This window comes from Epinephelus fuscoguttatus, linkage group LG2, assembly GCF_011397635.1.
Source record: "Epinephelus fuscoguttatus linkage group LG2, E.fuscoguttatus.final_Chr_v1".
NCBI lineage: Eukaryota > Metazoa > Chordata > Actinopteri > Perciformes > Serranidae > Epinephelus > Epinephelus fuscoguttatus.
In genome coordinates this window covers 16284102-16302344 of record NC_064753.1, presented here as the reverse complement: position 1 = coordinate 16302344, position 18243 = coordinate 16284102, and the positions used below count along the sequence as shown (strand labels likewise).

General features: G+C 41.2%; 1 protein-coding gene across 1 annotated transcript; it reads right to left on the bottom strand.

Annotated features, from left to right (window-relative positions):
* Window positions 1-12877: 12877 nt before the first annotated feature.
* On the bottom strand, window positions 12878-17725 carry irx6a (iroquois homeobox 6a). Its single transcript, XM_049600510.1, has 7 exons — window positions 17554-17725; window positions 16184-16462; window positions 15256-15365; window positions 14699-14994; window positions 13794-14468; window positions 13429-13540; window positions 12878-13035 (listed from the first exon to the last, which is right to left on the bottom strand). Exons 1-6 carry the CDS (start codon window positions 17617-17619, stop codon window positions 13434-13436), a joined length of 1533 nt encoding a protein of 510 aa, XP_049456467.1. The 5' UTR covers window positions 17620-17725; the 3' UTR covers window positions 12878-13035; window positions 13429-13433.
* Window positions 17726-18243: the final 518 nt, after the last annotated feature.

The window sequence follows — 18243 nt, the reverse complement described above, 5'->3', positions numbered from 1 at the left end:
GGAAATGAAATGCTTCCAAGTCCCTGGGCTTCTGGCGTGCTTTTATTACTGTTGGAAAGTAACTAAGTACTTTCTCTTAAGTACTATATTTAGCCACAATTTTGAGGTATTTCCATCTAATGCTTGATTATACTTCTGCCCCACTATTGTCCGCTTTACTATACTACATGTATTTCAAAGCTTTAATTACTTCTTATTTTGCAGTTTTAGATTATTGATACAAAATAAAATCAATAAATACATTTTGATATATTATTTAGATGAAACTAGATTAAAATGAACCCCACCTTTACCAGCCTTAACATTAAAGTGATGCCTTACAATCATGTATCAATAACTATAATCCAGTGATATAATATTCATATTTCTGAAATGGGTCATGATTCTGCATAAAGAGTACTTTTGTACTCCATCAAAAGTAATATTTTGAATGCATTACTTTTATTTGTGGCAGAGTGTTTTTACACTGCAGTCTTGCTACTTTTACTTAGGTAAAATATCTGAGTACGTCTTCCACCACTGATTTTCACAGCTATTGTTTAATACATAGCTCAGTAAGTTATTAAATTTAGATTTTCAGATTTTAAAGTGCTCTTCTGGGAAGGTTAGGCAGGCCCCAGGATTTCCCAGCCACAGTCTGCTCTCAAGAACGATCTTAAAAACACAAAAGCATCCTCATGCTTTCCTTAGTTTTGGTTTTGCCTCTCAAACTATTATTTTAATCTGGTACATCAGTCGAAAAAGGGGAAAACATGCTGCCAGGCGCCTCTCTCCCACTAATTCTATTACACTGGGTTATTTTTAAAAGTTCCTTTTCTAAACATTTACTGTCAGTAGTACACTGGGAGCTGCTGTTCCATATGCTTTGTTTGTATTGTGGTTGTGGTCGCAGTGGGGCTGAACCCGCCTGCTTCCAGTGAGCTAGTGGCAGCTACGTGGTCCGCCATGCCAAGTTTAAAATTAGTAACAAATTTAATATGTACTCTGCTGGCATCCGGTGCCTTTTGTAGAGTGCAAAATGCTCCGATAGTTTGTCGTGGGGTCTCTCTGGAAGACCACAACCATGCAGGCCCAATATAGAAACTCCAATTGGAAGACGGGGGTGGGGGATAAAAAGAGAGGCGAAATCCAGAGCAGATGCGGATAACGTCTACAGTGATCAGGCTAAGAAAGCTGAAGCACTAACACAGGACCACCAAGACAAACTCGGCTCTCGCAACACCTCCCTCTTGTTGGCAAAGGGGAACATGCGTCGCTCCGTGCTCCTTCCCCACGGCCACAACCTCAAGCCCAAACTATTAGCATGACCTAAACGACAAAACCATGCTCCTGTTAATGGTATAATCGTGGAGGGAAATGATTTATGGCTTTCATTTTTAAGGATCACTCTCCCCATAACTCCTAATATGGAGGAAAATATCTGTTTTCACTAAGGGAGCCCTCCCATAATGCCTTATAGGCTGTTAAAGCATGGAAAAGAACATATTGGTGTCATAAATCTAGATTTCAAACTAGACGGCATAAAACATAGTGCGGGATTACACACGGGGACAACAGTGAAGAAGTTAAACCAAAGCAAAGGATTACAGTACATCTTGACTGGCTTGGATATGAAGTCTGGAAGTTTGAGGTAATTTCTATTAATAGTGCTTCATCAACAGATCTCTTCTTGGCTTCCTTTGCCATCCATCACATCCTCAGCTGCCCCACAGTAATATACAAAGGATTTACAACACATTTTCAAAATGGATAGGACTTGTCTTTGCTTTTGACTGCTGCTAGGTAATACAAGTTATCCATGAGTTTTAAAGGGATTTGGCTTCACGGGATATGGATAATTTGTCCTCTAAATGCAATATATCTGCTTTCATCCATGTTCTTTCAGCGCGTGCGTGTAGTTTTTCATGCCTTAAATTTCATAAATTACATAAAACAAATGTAATATGTAAGAACTATGGAGTTACCCAAAAACAGAGAATTAGGAAGAGTATTTTATGTTAAAAGAATATTTCCTTGACAAACCCTGGCTCACCTTCCTGCCTTTTTCTCCCCTGATCATGAGAGCAGACAGAGTCAGAGGGGCTGGTAATTCACTCCACTGTAGTTTGGCCTCTGACCAGTAGAGGGAGGTCATTGATTTATTTCTGCCATGTTACAGCAGGGATCTGCATTTGCCTCCTCTGGGTTCTTGATTATGAGTGATTCTAAAGAAATGTGTCAGTTATTATTTTTAGACAACCGCATAATGCAAGCACAGTGGGCCCTTTTGAAGGCTCATTTATTACGGAGGAGATAAGCGTGTTCCAGCGGCCAGATTCCTCAGGAACAGGTCACCAGCCCTGATTAAAAGTGACTTCACGTCAGGCCATAAATATTTGTCAGCCCACCTTTGAAAGGCAGGCGAGCCATGGCTTCTCTGCTCGTTTGCCACATGAAAGTGCAAATGGAAACACTTAGGGTTGGGAGCAGCATCAGTCATAGCTGGAATAAGATGGCCAATAAAAAGGGCGTAATTATGATGCTCCATCATTTGACACAGCTCGGGGGTTTGGGCTGTTTGCCTGCATGCTATAAGAGAGAGGGAGAGAGAGAGAGAGAAATCCCACCCGTGAATAATGGGACCTGTACTTTTATGAGTGCACTGTGTTTAAGAGTGAACTTTGAAAATGTGTGGTCTGTGTGTCACCTCCCTCTGCCGCTCCCTCCTCCCCAGTCTTTCTCCACCTCCTCCTCCTCCTCCCTCCTTCATCCTCCTCTCCCCTCAGCTGTTTACCTTGCTGCTGTAGAATGTGCAGCGTGTTTCGACTGCCCCTCTTTGATGCCTCTCATTTGCTCTGCCGTATCAAAGCCACGTCATGACTGGCATGCCACCACAACAACAATGCCTTGTTGTGGGCCACTTTATGGCCCATGCATTGATGCCGCTTGATGGGAGCCTATTGGGCTTGTTTGTGATAAACAAAGCCATTTTTCACATTTCATGGCCTCCATACAATGTATTTAAAGGATGTAATTTGATTTACAGGCCATGAGGTTCCCTCCCCAGCGTCTTAAATTACTTTTGTTTTTGATCAAGAGCCTTTTGTAGATATTCAACATGACATAATTGCTTCAAAGTACTCTTCTGTAATTTTTAGTCACTTTGCATGCATATGTTTTTGAGGTCAGCATTGTCACAGTAATGATACGTTCTGTAATCATGAAGATACTGCTCTTGGATGTGCCTCTGCATTCCTTGGTGTGTCTGCATGATATAATGTGAGGGCCATGAGTAACAGTAAGCAGAGCTGATGTAGACATCAGGCAGGTGTGGAGACTCCATTAGAGCTAGCAACCATTTGACTTGCACACCAGTGTCTAATCCTACACAGGAGCTTCACACAGAGAGGCAGGCCCCCAAGCAGAGCCCAGTGGAGAAGAGTGCTGTCGACACCATACTGTTACACAGCCCTGCTGCGAGTTTTCCTCCTGCCTGCATGATGCCAATGAAACTAATGTAGTGGAAATACTCTGTGTTCAGGTTGAGGAGGCCGTTCATTATAGGTGCTACTGCTACAGTTACTCATTGTACTGCATATCTGTGAAGAAGGGGGGAAAAAAACAGTCAGGTGTAGAGTCTCCAAGAGAGACAAGCCGCTAGCTTCACATGCTGGACTTCATCTGTCAAATGTGCACTGGTGTTGGCACAGGCTGAACTCAGGAAATTGGAGACATAAATTGGAGAGAATTGATAGTGCGGCTGCTGCTTTGCAGAATACTGTTGCTGAACATTGTTGCTGTCTGCAGTCCAAATGAACTGCTCGGGAGACTGTCACCTACACAGCATCACAAAAATAAACCCATAGTGACACGATTCTTCTCATCCTAATTCAGCCTAAACCAAAAGTTCAACCTTAAATGTGATTTGTGTCCATGTAATGTGAAGTTACTAAATTGTACGTGTTGGTCTGCACATTTTGTACGATATGTATGGGGACTTTTTTGGAAACCAAAAAACTGCTAACAAACATCATAAAATGAAACAGTTCAGAATGACTGCAAAATTATAATACTGTCAGCCCATCTATAAAAACACAATAAAAACGCCATAGACAGTAAGAGCTGTTTCAACAGGGGGCACTACACTCCAATTATGTACTGTATTTTTGACTGCTCCTCTCAACAAACAAGGAAAAACAATGAAACATCAATCTGTCCTATCACTGCTACTTGATACAAAAAACATACAATGTTCAAATTATACTTGGAAAAAAAAGTACATTGTCTGTGTATAGCTATTAAAGCTAGTTGGAATAGGTTAAGCAACTGCAACAATTTGTTTAAAGCAGGATTACAACTGCGTGGATTGTACTGCACTGATAACAACAGGGTGGACAAACATCACAACAAGCTGACAAAAACATAAACAACTCCATATCCACTATCACTTTTCACCTCTGGCAGACATGAAGTAACATTAGCTGCAATTGACCAACTCATTCTCATCCCAACTTGTGAAATATTGCTGCTTTGTCAGTGGGCATTAACATCAAAATGTGATCTAGGTACCCTCACTCTTAGTCTCTTTCAAAATAAACTTACACTGTAGGTAAAACACCTTGTTTTACACTTATTCGTTTAAGTTTAGGCAACAAAAGCACATGGTTAGGTTTAGAAAAAGACATAATGGCTTGGCCTATGATAAGTGTGGTTTTTACTAACATCATGTAACGTCACGTGACACACAGTAGCACGCTACACATACTAGCACACTGCTTTATTAAAATAACTCTACTGACTTTTGCTTTCACACAGGCTCACAGGTGAAAGTCTGGTGATTGATTGTTCTAATATCTGTATAAACATGTTCCTTTTGATTGTAATTATCTTAACAGAAAAATAAAGAGCTACTTTTCTTTACAGGAGTAGAAGAGGGAAAGAGAAACGTTGCTGATATTTTACCGGCTGTGTGTCATTGTAGTGTGTGCAGACAAACGGCATAGGGTTCCTCCTTAAACGCCAACGCCTGGACCTCCACCATGGATAGGCGGGGAGCTTTTTGGGAAGCCAATCATCATTCGTCTGCACACACTATGACCTGGGAATGAGAACAGGTTGACCCAGAAATAGATGACCAACTAAAGTTAGCTACTTGCTGGTGAATAAAATAGAGCAATTAGTAGCTAAAGACATAAGTTTCATTTTATTTTCATTGTCGCCTGTCACGATGGCTAGGTGATGTGGTGGCTCTTACACTGCGATCTGTGCAGTTAGGCTTTAGCTTCTAACTTAATCTTTTTAACCTGTTTTGCTGCTGAGTCAGTTTGTCATCCTGGATATTTCATTTATCCTTTAAATACATATTGTAGACCCTTCTGTCTGCTTCTCTCTGAAATCACGCTTTTGTTTGATAGTTTGATAGTAATTATACAGGGAGTGAAGTTAGTGACAGTGTGGCCTCCATGCTAGCTCCGACAACTTGACGGACTATTAGAAAGGGGTGGGGCTGAGCAAAGGGTCAATAACAAGTTTTTTTGTCAGTATGTTATTATAATTCCAATATTCACCCTACTTTTGTCTCTGCTTTGGCCTCCACCAACATGTGAGAAAATATTTGGTTTGTCAGCTGCTAATTGCTCCACTGTGTTCACCAGCAGTGGTGTTTGCTAACTCTTGTTTGTCATCTGCTTCTGGGTCAACCCGTTTTCATTCCCAGGTCGTCAAATACTGACGCTTTGTCATGCCCCTCTACATCTGATACCGACGCACAAGGCACTCTTCAGTGTCTGCATGAGATGCATTGGGCTTGAAACTTATTCCAGTATTAACCTACTATGGCAATGTTAGATGTACAGACCACTTACATAAAATACCAATGTATCCCCATACAACAGATTATATAATGTCTAACAAATAAGTGCCCCTCAAATGGCAACATCACATTATGTACTTAATGTAAAGTTATGTACTCAATGCAGAGTTTCATAAGTTAGGTTAAGGCAAGTAAAGGTATGCAGGTTAGGTTTACGAAAGTAAGGTTACGTAGTGTTGGTTAGGAAAAGATATCGTATCTTAAAATAACTCAAAGTTTACTTGGTTTCACGTGGGACACGATCCTTTTTCTCCTGGGGGAAAGTCCTGTGTGAACCTGCCTCCTCACGCAGAGTTTTCCTCTTTATACTAGTTCCTCCTTGACTCCTGTCAGGGCATTGGTCACACAATCACAGCCTTCCTTATTCATTGGGTTAGATACAAATTACTGGCTCATGATTACGTGGGTTATATAAGACTTATTGGGGGTGGGTTATATATTTCATAGCTATCGGTACGAACAGTGCATGAGAACAGCCTGAGTATAAAGAGCAAGAAAGTCTTGAGGTCGGGCTGAATGGATGGGTCAAACAAACACTGGACGTTCACTCAAGTGATGGATGTTTGTATCCCATGTGAAACCAAAAATCAACATAATTTCAACCCAACCATGATCTTTTCCTTAACCCAACTAAGTAGTTTTGATGCCGAATCTTTTCCTGTGAACTCTGAAGTTTATAGGGGTACCTAGAGCATCATAAATTGAAGCATAGAGTCTCAGACCAAACTGCTGATTTTGACGAGTTGGGAGTGAGAATGTGTTGTCTTGGATAGGTTGTGGGTTTATATGGTGACATAAAGTGTATTTATGAGGCTAGAGAAGTTGATTAGTACAGCTCAGACTCAACCATAAAGTGCCATAAGTTTGCAGGCAGTGAGACAAAATAAAGACTTAAAGGAAGCTAAAAGAGTTGTGTGATTATCTTGATTCAGTGTTGGTTTCAACAAATGATTAACACAGGGTTAAGATGTATTTATGATGGAATTGTAATTTTTTATTGTCTAAATCAAATGTACCAATAGCAGGAAGTATGCATGAGGTATAAAATGATCATGGAAACTCAATTAACATGTTCACCCACTACCTCAGCCAAGACACTCTAACTTTCATGTTATTTTAGTGTCAATACACAGTCACATGAGCCTTGCCTCCTCTTGCATATGATTCATAAATTGCATGCAAGAAGTGTTATTTTTCATAACTAAAATTTGTTTTGACTTTAGCAAAAGCTGCATGGCTTGTAGAGACTGTAAAATTTGGGATTTGTGCCTATTTTGTGGTCAGGCTATGTCATGATACACCATGTTTAAAAGTCAAATGTAGACTCAACAGCAGGCATAAAGGCCAACAGATGCCCAACATGAAGGGGAAGAAAAACAGAAGGAGAGAGCGAGATTAAAAATGAGATGCAGGGGGATTATTAAAGGGCATTAAAATGACACAGGAGATTATTCTGATGGTGGTGACGCCAACCTAAGGTCAGCAACAGAAAACTGCCAGTCCAGCAGACAAACATAAAAGAACAAACAAGATAACAGGAACAAGGGCGCACACAGTTTAGCACTCCATGAGCACAATGTGGGGATTCAGGCTGCACATGAAAGCTCCCCTCGTGCTGGCAGTCAGTAAGAATTTATTTCATTGTGTCTGTGGGTTAGCCTTTTAGTGTTTGATTGGGGCTTTTTGACCTGCTTATTTCTGCGTATGTTCAAAGTAAACATGGCAGTCTTTGCTCATATAATCCCCTGAGTGCCATTTGCACTCCTTCCAGTAGACACATATGGTCCAAGAGTGAGATTGACCTTGCCCTTTGGTTTAGCAGTGGAACTGACACCGAGGTAGAATCATTGGACGCCACGAAAACAAAGATTTAAAGCTTTGTTACACTTTCTTGTAGTATCACTTGAGCTAGGGGCTAGCCACCCTATTCACAATTAGGCAGTAACAGACTGTCAGCGAAGTGAAATGAGAGGGGAAAAGGAAACTCAGAATTTGGTTACAAGACTTTATTCCCACACTTAACAGGCCAGAGAAGACTCCAAGAGCCAACTTATTCTAAAAGGAATGAGGTCTACAAAAGAGACAAGGCCCTGGGAAATGGCAGCACCAGTGTCACTCTGTGCCGTGCTCCAGCCTGGTTCATTGGGGTCCAGTTGGGGACACACTTGAAAAGGGCAAAGGTGCTGGAGCAGATCACTCTGCAACGGTGATGGAACGGAGGCCTGGATTTTTTTTCCGGACACGAACAGCGCAGGTCAAACACGGGGTATAGAAAGAAGCAGGGGTCGCAATGCAACATCTACCCAAACTACACAAAGCCAGCTTTTCATCCCCTCTCTGGCCATTCCACCAAGTCCATAATTGTCTTTGACAAAACTCATTAGCAGAGACCTTGTAGCAACATCGGCAATCAGAAATTCCATGGAGGGAGACATGCACAGAAACAATGTCCCACACACATTTCATTGCGCCTTTTGACAAAATGTAATGAAGTGTGTATATTGTCCCCCTCAGCTGAACTCCGAGCCACTGGTACAAAGACTTTGTTTTATGAGCCTTAGCTGCCCAGCGTGGGACACATCAAATGGCACCTCCATGCTGCCTCTTTTGTCAAACTAGAGGGCAAATTATTGTTTGCGATGTTGTTGTTGTTATTATGGCTCCTATTTAATAAGAAGAGGCCATTGCTATCGTGTCAGAATCATTCATATTCTTTTACGTCGCAGGCACATGCTCATTAAGTGGGGGCCTGGATGTAAAGTGCACATGGGATGGATGTTCCTGACAGTGCTTTTCCAGCGATTAACCCCTCATTGACCTATATCATTATATCCTGCAACATACCACAGTAACAATTATTGTTAAACTCAGACCCTTTTGGATCCTAGGTAAGAGTAGTAGCATTAAGAACAATAAAAATATCAAACAAGGACACATGATGCTTGAATGCTTCACTCCCGTGCCACTCAAGTAAGTTTGCAACAGTATGAGATTTTTACGGTGGGGCTACAATGACCCTTATAAGAATAAAAATAGAAGGGCTTTATTTAGTTAAACTAATGTTTAATTACTTTGATTGAAACTTGAAACCTTTTTTAAAAAAATTAAAGTCTCCCTTTAAAAAATTACTAAAAGAAAGGTGAGCTCCTCCGTCCAGCTGCATTTTTAAAATTTTTTTTTCTAATACTGTAGATAAGCAAATGTTCACAGTATGATAACTGTCAATTTTCATACCACAGTATACCCTGAAACCGGTATATCACTACAGCCCTACACTCACGTCACCCAAGCTTACCTCTGACTAATATTAGAAATGGCATTTTTTTTATATCACCATTCTTTTTTAAGTGTACCGTATATTTCACATTTGAAGTTACTTGTACATTTAGGCGTTAAGTCGACACCCATCTTTCAAGATGTGTAGCAGAAGAAAGAGGAAAACAATTTAACAAGTGGCTTTCTCAGTAACTGTGCTCACTCCCTGCATCCATCGCTCGCAGACATTTCAGCTGTCAGAAGTTAGTAAGATAGAGTCGTCCTTGAACTCAGAATTTCTAAAATTCGCATGTAGTTTTCTGCAGTCAGAAGAAATTGAGCTACAAAAATCTGAAGTTATTATCAAGTAAACATTTTAATCTGATATTCCCAGTGAGGATTACATGCTTAAATTTTTAAATATAACTCACAAAAATGAGTCAGAGTGTTGTTGTAGTTATTATTTACTCATTTGGCACTACCTTGGCAAATGAATGCACTTTGTATACTCCTGAAGGTGTGTGTAGACCACTGATTTGAAATGTTTTTTGTTAAATTTCTACACTTTCAACTGTGTTTCTGATCACTGATAACTACTGCTGCATGGGAGAGACTGAAAAAATACCAGACTCTGTGTTGTATTTTTAAAACAATTCTGAACATGAAAAAAAGAGAACAAAAGGGAGAATTTTTGAGGTGACCTACAAAATTAAGAGTTAATATGCAGCTGTCCAGAACATAAACTTTCTTTAGGTTGTCTGAAATTATTTACTTGTGTGTGACTGTGTGCTGTTAAATGTTACACAATAATTACTCTGTACATACTGCATATAATAGTATATTTAACACTGACTTTAAGAACACCTGTCGTTTCTGACAGTCAGCTGGCCTGCTGACTTGAAAAGAGCACAGGGTGCAAGAAGCAAGTTGGCCCTGAAAAGATCAATGATGCATGACAGTAGAGGAGAGGTGGGGGCTGACTGAATGTACACTTATGGAAGTGTAAAAACACCCTCTGATTTCACACATGGGACGGTCACAGATTAATAATGTCAAACCTAATTCAAGTATTCATGTTTACCGTCGCTTGTTTTCCTTTTTTTTGCACATTTGTGCCTCATTCACAGATTATCTAAAATCTGTTTTGGATTATGCAAACATGCTCTCATAGGCACCCGCCATCTCCCCCTCCCCTAATGAAAAATGTAATTTACCAAGAGGGAAGCGTGTATTAGGGAGATTCAGTTGTGCATATATGGGCTACCTAAGGTACTTATTATTCTGTAACATTGTAGTTTGCCACAGATTCCATGTCTCGCCTCAGATTAAAGATGTCAGACAAACACAGTGCCTTGTGTTTGTCCCCTCCCCCTGTGTCCACCACCACTGCCAATAACACCAAAATATTGCTCTTCATGTTATTCCATGTATTTAAATTTTGCTTTTCTACCTATATTATAGCTGTGCTTTGTGATCCATAGCATCCAGAGCAGCCTCCATTTACAGCTGTCTGTGTCTCTGCTCTGCGCAGCTGCTGTAGCCATATGTAAAACACTGTATGCTGTATAGGACAGACTAATTGACCTGTTAGCTGCTTCAGGCTGCTATATGAGCCCATCATGGCCATTATCTATGCTTTCCCCCAGGTACGTCTTCATGGTGGTAATCCCATTGCGCATGCATCATTACCTTCAATAGCACAAGGCAGCTTTTCTTTTACAGCCTCCGATTTAATTAAATTTGGTTGTAAATATTTGATACACACCTACCCTACATTTGAACGTAAAGAGCAGCGCATCAGGCGTCATGACTGATTAGTGTTGAGGAGGAGGAGGAGAGAGGCTCCCTGTTAGCAGCTTGTCATTAACAGGCGGACTGTTACAGTATCGGCCTACTGACTGATGTAGACACTTCATGTCATGATGAGCTCACGTCAGGTGGAGAGAACTGGTTTTTCCTCCAACACATCTTGCTGAACATTTTGTTCCCTTCTGTTTTTTCCTCATTCAGCTGACCTTCAGTTAAAAATATATAATCAGTAGGATGCCAGTGTGTCCTCTTTATTGATTATGAGTAGATTTAGACCTCTGAAATAGTTTTATTATATATATTATGGGTTAAAATATATATTTGTTTTTGCCTGCAGCCTCACGCAAATCATTTATCAGGTCTCAGATTAACACAGAAGGAAAAATTGAACAGGGAAAGAAAAAAAATCTAAATAGGCCTAAGTTATTATTCCTGACCTTCCTCATCCTCATCATGTAGATTTCCCTGGATTTACCAGGCTCCGTGCATTACTGACAGCTCCGCCATTGGCCAAGGACACATAGGATGACCACAGCGCCTCTAAATTGAGCCTGAATTGCCATAATACGGAAAATACTTTTATTACAGGCATAATCCCACAAATGCGACCTCAAATCACGTTTTGTTACGAGGATGTGGACTATTTGCAGGTATTGTTTCTGGGGTGGTCTGAGATCAAATTTAGTCATAAAATCTAAATCTTTGCCAGCTGATGGCACAATAATTCACTGGTTTCAGGAATCAAGACAGAGGATTAAGTCAGAGAGGGAGGAGAATAGGCCAAGGAAAATACTGATTTAATAATATTATTAAAACAATTTAAATTATATAACGAGCAGCTTTTCCCTTTGGGGTTAGGGAGACAAGTTAGTCAAAGTTATCGGTGTTTTACATCTACTTTTTAGGTCGTGCAGAATAATAATGCGTCAAAATCAATGTCGCAGCTGCAATTAGTTTATACAGCACCCTTTTGTCGTTTGATTTTAAAAGTTTGAAATGTGAGGATGAGAAAGTTTTCCAGTGCGTCAGCGCGCATCACAGTCAACAGTGATCATCTGATTACAGCTGTCTGTGGGAGAGTCACAAAAGTTAGCCCATGTAACGAGATGGACTACAAGCAAAACAGCCAAATCAAAGGGACTTTGATGGACCATGTGAATTTCTCTGCCGGGTTTGATCCTACAAATGACCTTTTAATTAACACAATGTTAAGTTAGTGCAGCGGCTCGCTACACATGGGACAAAGCAGCATTCATCTTGTGTCCCTGCCTCGCTGCTTGGCCTGAACAGTAACAAAGTGTTCGATGCCACTTCTGATTAGATGCTGACAATGGAGGGATGATGTCCCTCTTTCTTCCGCAACTTGTGGATTGCACTCACGTCCTCCTCTGAATTATGACTTTCCATCAGCGCTGCGCCTTTACGCGTCGAGTCAAGATGATAAACTTTGATCAAATGCACATCCGCGAATGTTTTAATTGGCCCATTGGACGTCCATAAATAACCATGACGCAGACAACGAAAGCTCTTGGAAAAAAATGTATTCTTTAGAAAAAAAGAAATGCCACGAGTGGCAAAACACAGAAGAAGCTCACAGTTTAAACACACAAAGACAAAAATCCTCCAGGTCCACGCGCAACACAGGGGATCCGGTCCTTTTTATGGTCAACTTTATGTCCGACAAGCTTTTCTCTTTTACATCAGGCAAAAATGACACAAAGCCACAGTAAAACGCAACATGTAATAAAATACTCAAAGGAGATACGAAGTCAACCAATAAACACATCAGATAATAAACAAACAGACAACATAACAAAAAATAATAAATACACAGAGAGAAATAAATAGGTTTGCTACACTACACGATTGCCATATACAAATGTGGCCATTTTTTTAATCCGGCCATTCTCATACCTTTGCATCTAGAATTTTTGCATAAAGTCTTTTACACCATAAAAACAAAGTTGTGCAAAATGATAGCCACGTCCACAGTTTGACAGCTCTCACTGCAGCAGCGCCAGGTAGCTCCCATGTGTCATATTGAGGCCGCTACTCGGCCAGTGTGTCCTTTAGTGCATAATAAAAGTCCCATTATTTATCGTGGTACAGTTTCCAGCAATCTAGGGGAGAAAAAAGACAGCAGGGATTAAAATAAGCTCCAAAAAATGAGCATTAATAAGCAGTCTCTATAGTAAGATATTTAATTCTAACTTGAATGCAATAGAAATGTTAATATTCTTCCTCATATTTTGATGGTTATTATAACATAATTTTGACATAATGTATATAGTAACCCACCAATCCTTAAATCAATCATTATATTTAGATCAAATTTAAAAACTTAAATTTAGCAACATATATTTACCAAAAAGTGACTGTGCCTGTGTGTGTGTCCTTGATCACCCATGAGTGTTGATGGTGTTGTTCTGTGCCCCGTGTGTGTGCGTGTGTGTGCGTGTGTGTGTGTGTGTGGTGACTTCACTGGTTTCTTCCAGTTCAGTGCAGACTCTCACCTGCTTCACCTCTTCATCACTGGTCTGAAGGCAGTGACCTTGTCATCCTGCGCGGTCCCACAGGCTTCACTGAGGTCAGATGACTGTGTCTCTGCTTTGCCACCAGAGAATCCTACACACCCAAATAAAAGCATATCTAAGAACCTTGCCTCGGGTGCAAGTTGGCAGAAAGTGTCTTCTCACTTCATAACCTTAAATGGGCTTTTCTTGGTCTGACAACATGTGGAACATTTTCAAAACACATCTGGCAATGCTGGTGTTCTGTGAGGTGATAGACGATAGGAATTCTGTCTTTCTAACGTGGAAAACATCTACATATGAGACCAGTTTTATCCCTCGTAATATGGTTTTGCAAGATGACATACCTTCAATGGTGGAGTACTGACATGTGTCTGGGAGTGCAGCATAGGATGAACAGTGCAGCTGGAGGTCCTTGTGACTGTAGCTGCCAGTGCCATAGACTTTAGAGTGCAAGGACGAGCTCTCAGGGAAGGGGCTCTCAGCATTGGTGACACTACTAGATTCATGGAGGCCTCTCATGCCCCCACACTGTCCAGTAAGAGCCCCGGTAAGCCTGGCGCTCTGGAGCTGGCAGTCCCCGCTTGAGTTGCCTGTCCTCAACTCCGAGCCATGCTGCTGATGGCTCAGTATGACCCCCGATGCCGCCGTACGAGCCAGAGACCAAATCCGAGGCTTATCTGATGCTTCAAAGTGAGACAGGGACACCGTGCCTGCAGGGCCGGTTGAGGTGGGTGCCTTGGACACCACAGGATCCAGGAAGTCAGACGGGAGAGGAGGGAGTGTGGTGACACTTTTGATGGCGCAGGGGAACGCGTGGAAGCTGTTGGTTAAACTGAGGTGGAGCTCAGAGCTGCAGTCTCTCTTTTGAGGGGCTCCAGATACCGCCATGGCCCTCTGGAGGTCCTGCTCATCCGCAGCTGCCTTTTCACAGTCACTGTCCAGCTTGTCACAGTCGTCATCGTCCATGTCGTCCAGATCGCTGAGATGCAGATCTTTCTCCTCCTTGCAATCACTGGAATCTGCATGGAAGAGAGGAGATTTTTTTCAGGTAACACTGTTGGAAAAGTTGCAGATTGTAAATTTATAGAGACAAAGTTTGTTCAGAAAACTTTTGGAACCCACTTCAGGACCATTCTGGTCCATACATTTAGCAACTGCATTCCCCTATATTTTGTATAGGTAACCATATATTTGGTTTAACAATGATTAAGTAAAAAGTTGAACAAATTGCCACCAAAAAGGAGATTACCTTTGGTGACACATTCTTGGTCGCTCTTGTTAAAGTCATCCTTCCTGTCATCATTGGCCTTATTCTTTGGTGACCAGGTCATCTTGTTCTCCTTCTTTAGCCTCCTCCTGGCGTTGGCGAACCAGGTGGACACTTGGGTGAGGGTCATTTTGGTGATGATGGCCAGCATGATCTTCTCGCCCTTGGTGGGGTAGGGGTTCTTGCGGTGCTCATACAACCATGTTTTCAGGGTGCTGGTGGTTTCACGAGTTGCGTTCTTTCTTCTGGCTGTGCCATTAAAGTCTACTGTCCCATATCTGCAAAAAAGGGACACACAAATACACACAGACAGAGGCCATTAGTGCAGTAAGTGAAGGATATCATAGACTGCTCACTCAGACATCCTATATCCCCACTCCCTGCTGTACAGCTCCGCTCCATGCAGGTATCAGTATGGAGTTACACTCTGACCTTTGATCTAAACGCGGCATATTCCCCCTGTGAACGGCTGCCTTTAATGATCAGTGGCAGGTCTGCTAATGCTCATGTTACATATAGTGGACAAAAATGAATTTTACCTGTCATATTGATACTGTCCCAGTGAATGGTCATAAGGATAGTATGCAGCGGTCTGAGTGATGCCAGAGTGTAAAGTGCCTGTGCTGTCCTTAATGTCATACTGTGGATTCTGTAAAAGACAATAAGTGGTTATAAGTATAAAACATTCATTGTTTTTCAGCAATTTGGTGATTTTTAGAAAACAATGATGAAGACATTTGCTGTTTTTATGCCCTTAAATCAAGAATAAAATGACTAACCAAGGGTGAAAAAAATTAATTACATCAAATACATCAATATGTATTTTTTTAATTGTAGCTTGTCAGGTTTAAAGTGCAATGTGCTATGCATGATCCTAGACAAATTATAATATGATTTTATTTATTTATTTATTTATTTTACTGTCTTCAGTTACAATATACTATATTTCCATGGACTGAATTTTTTGGCTGCCATCAGGTGTTTAAAATAAGAGAGAGAAGGCAAGAAAAGTCGCAGATACACTGCAAAGTATCCATTTAACAAGTCATTTATTCCTTTATCCACTCCAAATCTCACTTTCTAAACAATTCTGACAGGTGATTAATATAATTTGACTTATTTTTCAAGTGCTTCAGCAACAAACACAAGAGCCAATATTTAAAATAAAAAACAAGGCAGAATGAGGAGGATTACTTTCTAATAAAAAAAAAACAAAAACATTTGATTCAAATGAGACAAGTTCCTCTGCGCTGCTTCCCCACTACTTCCCCTCACCTACAGCAAGTGACAGGATTTTTGACTTGCTTTTAAGAAGATGAAGACAGGACTGGGTGCTGGATTAAACGGCATGTCGAGACGGATACGTTTGCAGTGCAGGGATAAATTGATGAACAAAACCCAGTTGATCGATCAGCCTGAGCCCCCCTCCCCCCCTTTGCGCATCAGATGAGGGTGAAGTGAGCCCACCAGAGTGGAGTAGATAGCGGATGGGTCGGTGCTGTAGGGGAAGTAGTTGGCGTAGTTCTGGCTGGCGGCAGCCGCTGCGGCGTAGGGTGAGCTGTACATCCCCAGCGCTGCGTTCAGCTCCGTCCGGCTGCTCGCCAGGAGCCGGTTCTCGTAGGACGGGCAGCAGAAGGAGGCAGCAGCGGCGGCGGCAGCGGCGGTCTGGGAGCCGCCTGTCCCGTCAGAGACCGACCTGGAAATCGAATCGCAGCAAGTCGTACTGGGGTTTGCCGACACGAAAAACTGCATGAAGAGAACCGTGGATAGACATGGTCATTGGCTGTTTCAGCTCTTATCTGGATGCCTGTGACAACTCTGAAGTGACTGTGGGTGATGCTCTGCAAACAGATTTCTAAGTTAAGTTGCTCACTCAGTGCAGTGTTGAGTCTTTAAATCCTTAAACAAGTGAAAACGTGAGCTCTCTTTTAGTTCACATCAGTTCACTTATCCCGAGTCAGGTGTTGTTATTTTAACTTGTGACCTGCCTTAATTCAAGGTAAGTCACTTTTTGGACAATTCCTGCAACGAGAGAAAGTAGTTGACGCTGTAAAAAGCGACATCACCTCATTGTCCTCTTTATATGTTCCACATAAAATTAGAATTATATTTTGTTCAGTGGATATTAAGGTGGAAAGAGGTGTGCGCAATCCGTGCGTAAAAGTGAGCTGCTCCAGTTTATAATCGGTTTCAAAATAATGTAAGAAAAATAATGACAGTGTCAAATAAATCATCTCTTTATTTCAAATTTAAAAGATCTGAATTTTATACACACACTGTGCTGAAAGCTAAAAATATTATCCAGATAAAAGTTGGGTGACAACTTTTCAATGAGAGTAACTTTTGTCCCCTGATCGACTTGAACTTCCTCAAACTTATCATTACGCGCAATAATACTGTCTTAAAATGTAAATAAACCACTTTAATAGAGATTTAGAAGCTTTGGAGATAACACCAGGTGCTTAACGTCCCACATGTCCCATTAAAAAGAAAGTTTGCGAGTGTGTACAGCGTGCGTTACAGCCCAATTACGCCTCGTAGTGAGCAATAGGTGACATTCATCTCTATTGTCATCAGAAAAACACGTGAGTTCATTCATAATTCAGTGTAATTGGACACGGGTGCGTGTACATCGATATTTGGTTCAACAACAAAAGCAGCACACGAAAATAGCTGTCAATACTGTCAAAGCAGTCACTCGGTCATTAATGTTTCTTACAGAGAAAAGTGCTCTGAATGTACTGAAATACAGGAAAATATGCAAATAAAAAAAGCCGTGTGTGTGTGTGAGTGTGTGTACACAACACTTAGGTGAAATAAAAAGCAAAGAGGCTTACCTGTGAAGTTGCATTGTAAGGGTATCCAAATTGCGAGAAAGACATAGCTGCTTCTTTTGTTACCATCAGCAATATTCTTCACCCTTGATCGATTGCAACCAATTCTACTTCAAATCCACCGTCTTACACACATTTCCACGCACGGCCTTTCGCTCAATAATAGATGACTTCACTCATAGGAGGGAGACTTTAGGATGGCACCAGCTGCAGATTGTTTTATATGAATGAATAATCCCCCCCAAGGACCCGATAAGAAATGAAATTAAGCGTCATTAAGTGCAAAAAAAAATTGTTGTTGTGTTAGCTGAAGGAGGCTTAAAGGATAACGTAAGACTTGCAAGATATGGACTCTGCTTGTGCTATTATTTGTGGCTCTATAGTTCTTTAGCATTCATCCATGCAAGGGTATCAGCGTGACGTCACTGTAATCCCGGAACGGCAGGGTACCAAGGATAGAATAATGTCTTTGCCAATCACGTCCAACGCAGGGTTTTTCTTAAGGTGCACTGTACACAGTCTTGTCCCGCTTTTGTAATAGAACTCTTGACTGATTTGCTGCGATAACGTCTCGGAAAAATTGTATTATAGTTCATCATTATTGAATTGTAACATGGCAACATATGGAAACCCTTTGTGAAGTAAACTGGATTAGGAAAAAAGGAGACGTGGAAGATATTTCTGGTAGTCTTG

What these genes read in the sequence shown, in the direction of transcription:
- irx6a (XM_049600510.1), bottom strand. Translation starts at nt 17,619, where the DNA reads ATGGTAACAAAAGAAGCAGCTATGTCTTTCTCGCAATTTGGATACCCT. An exon ending in CTTACAATGCAACTTCACAG is followed by an intron (nt 16,463 to 17,553) that starts GTAAGCCTCTTT and finishes CTCTTCATGCAG; the next exon opens with TTTTTCGTGTCGGCAAACCC. An exon ending in CCGCTATCTACTCCACTCTG is followed by an intron (nt 15,366 to 16,183) that starts GTGGGCTCACTT and finishes TGTCTTTTACAG; the next exon opens with AATCCACAGTATGACATTAA.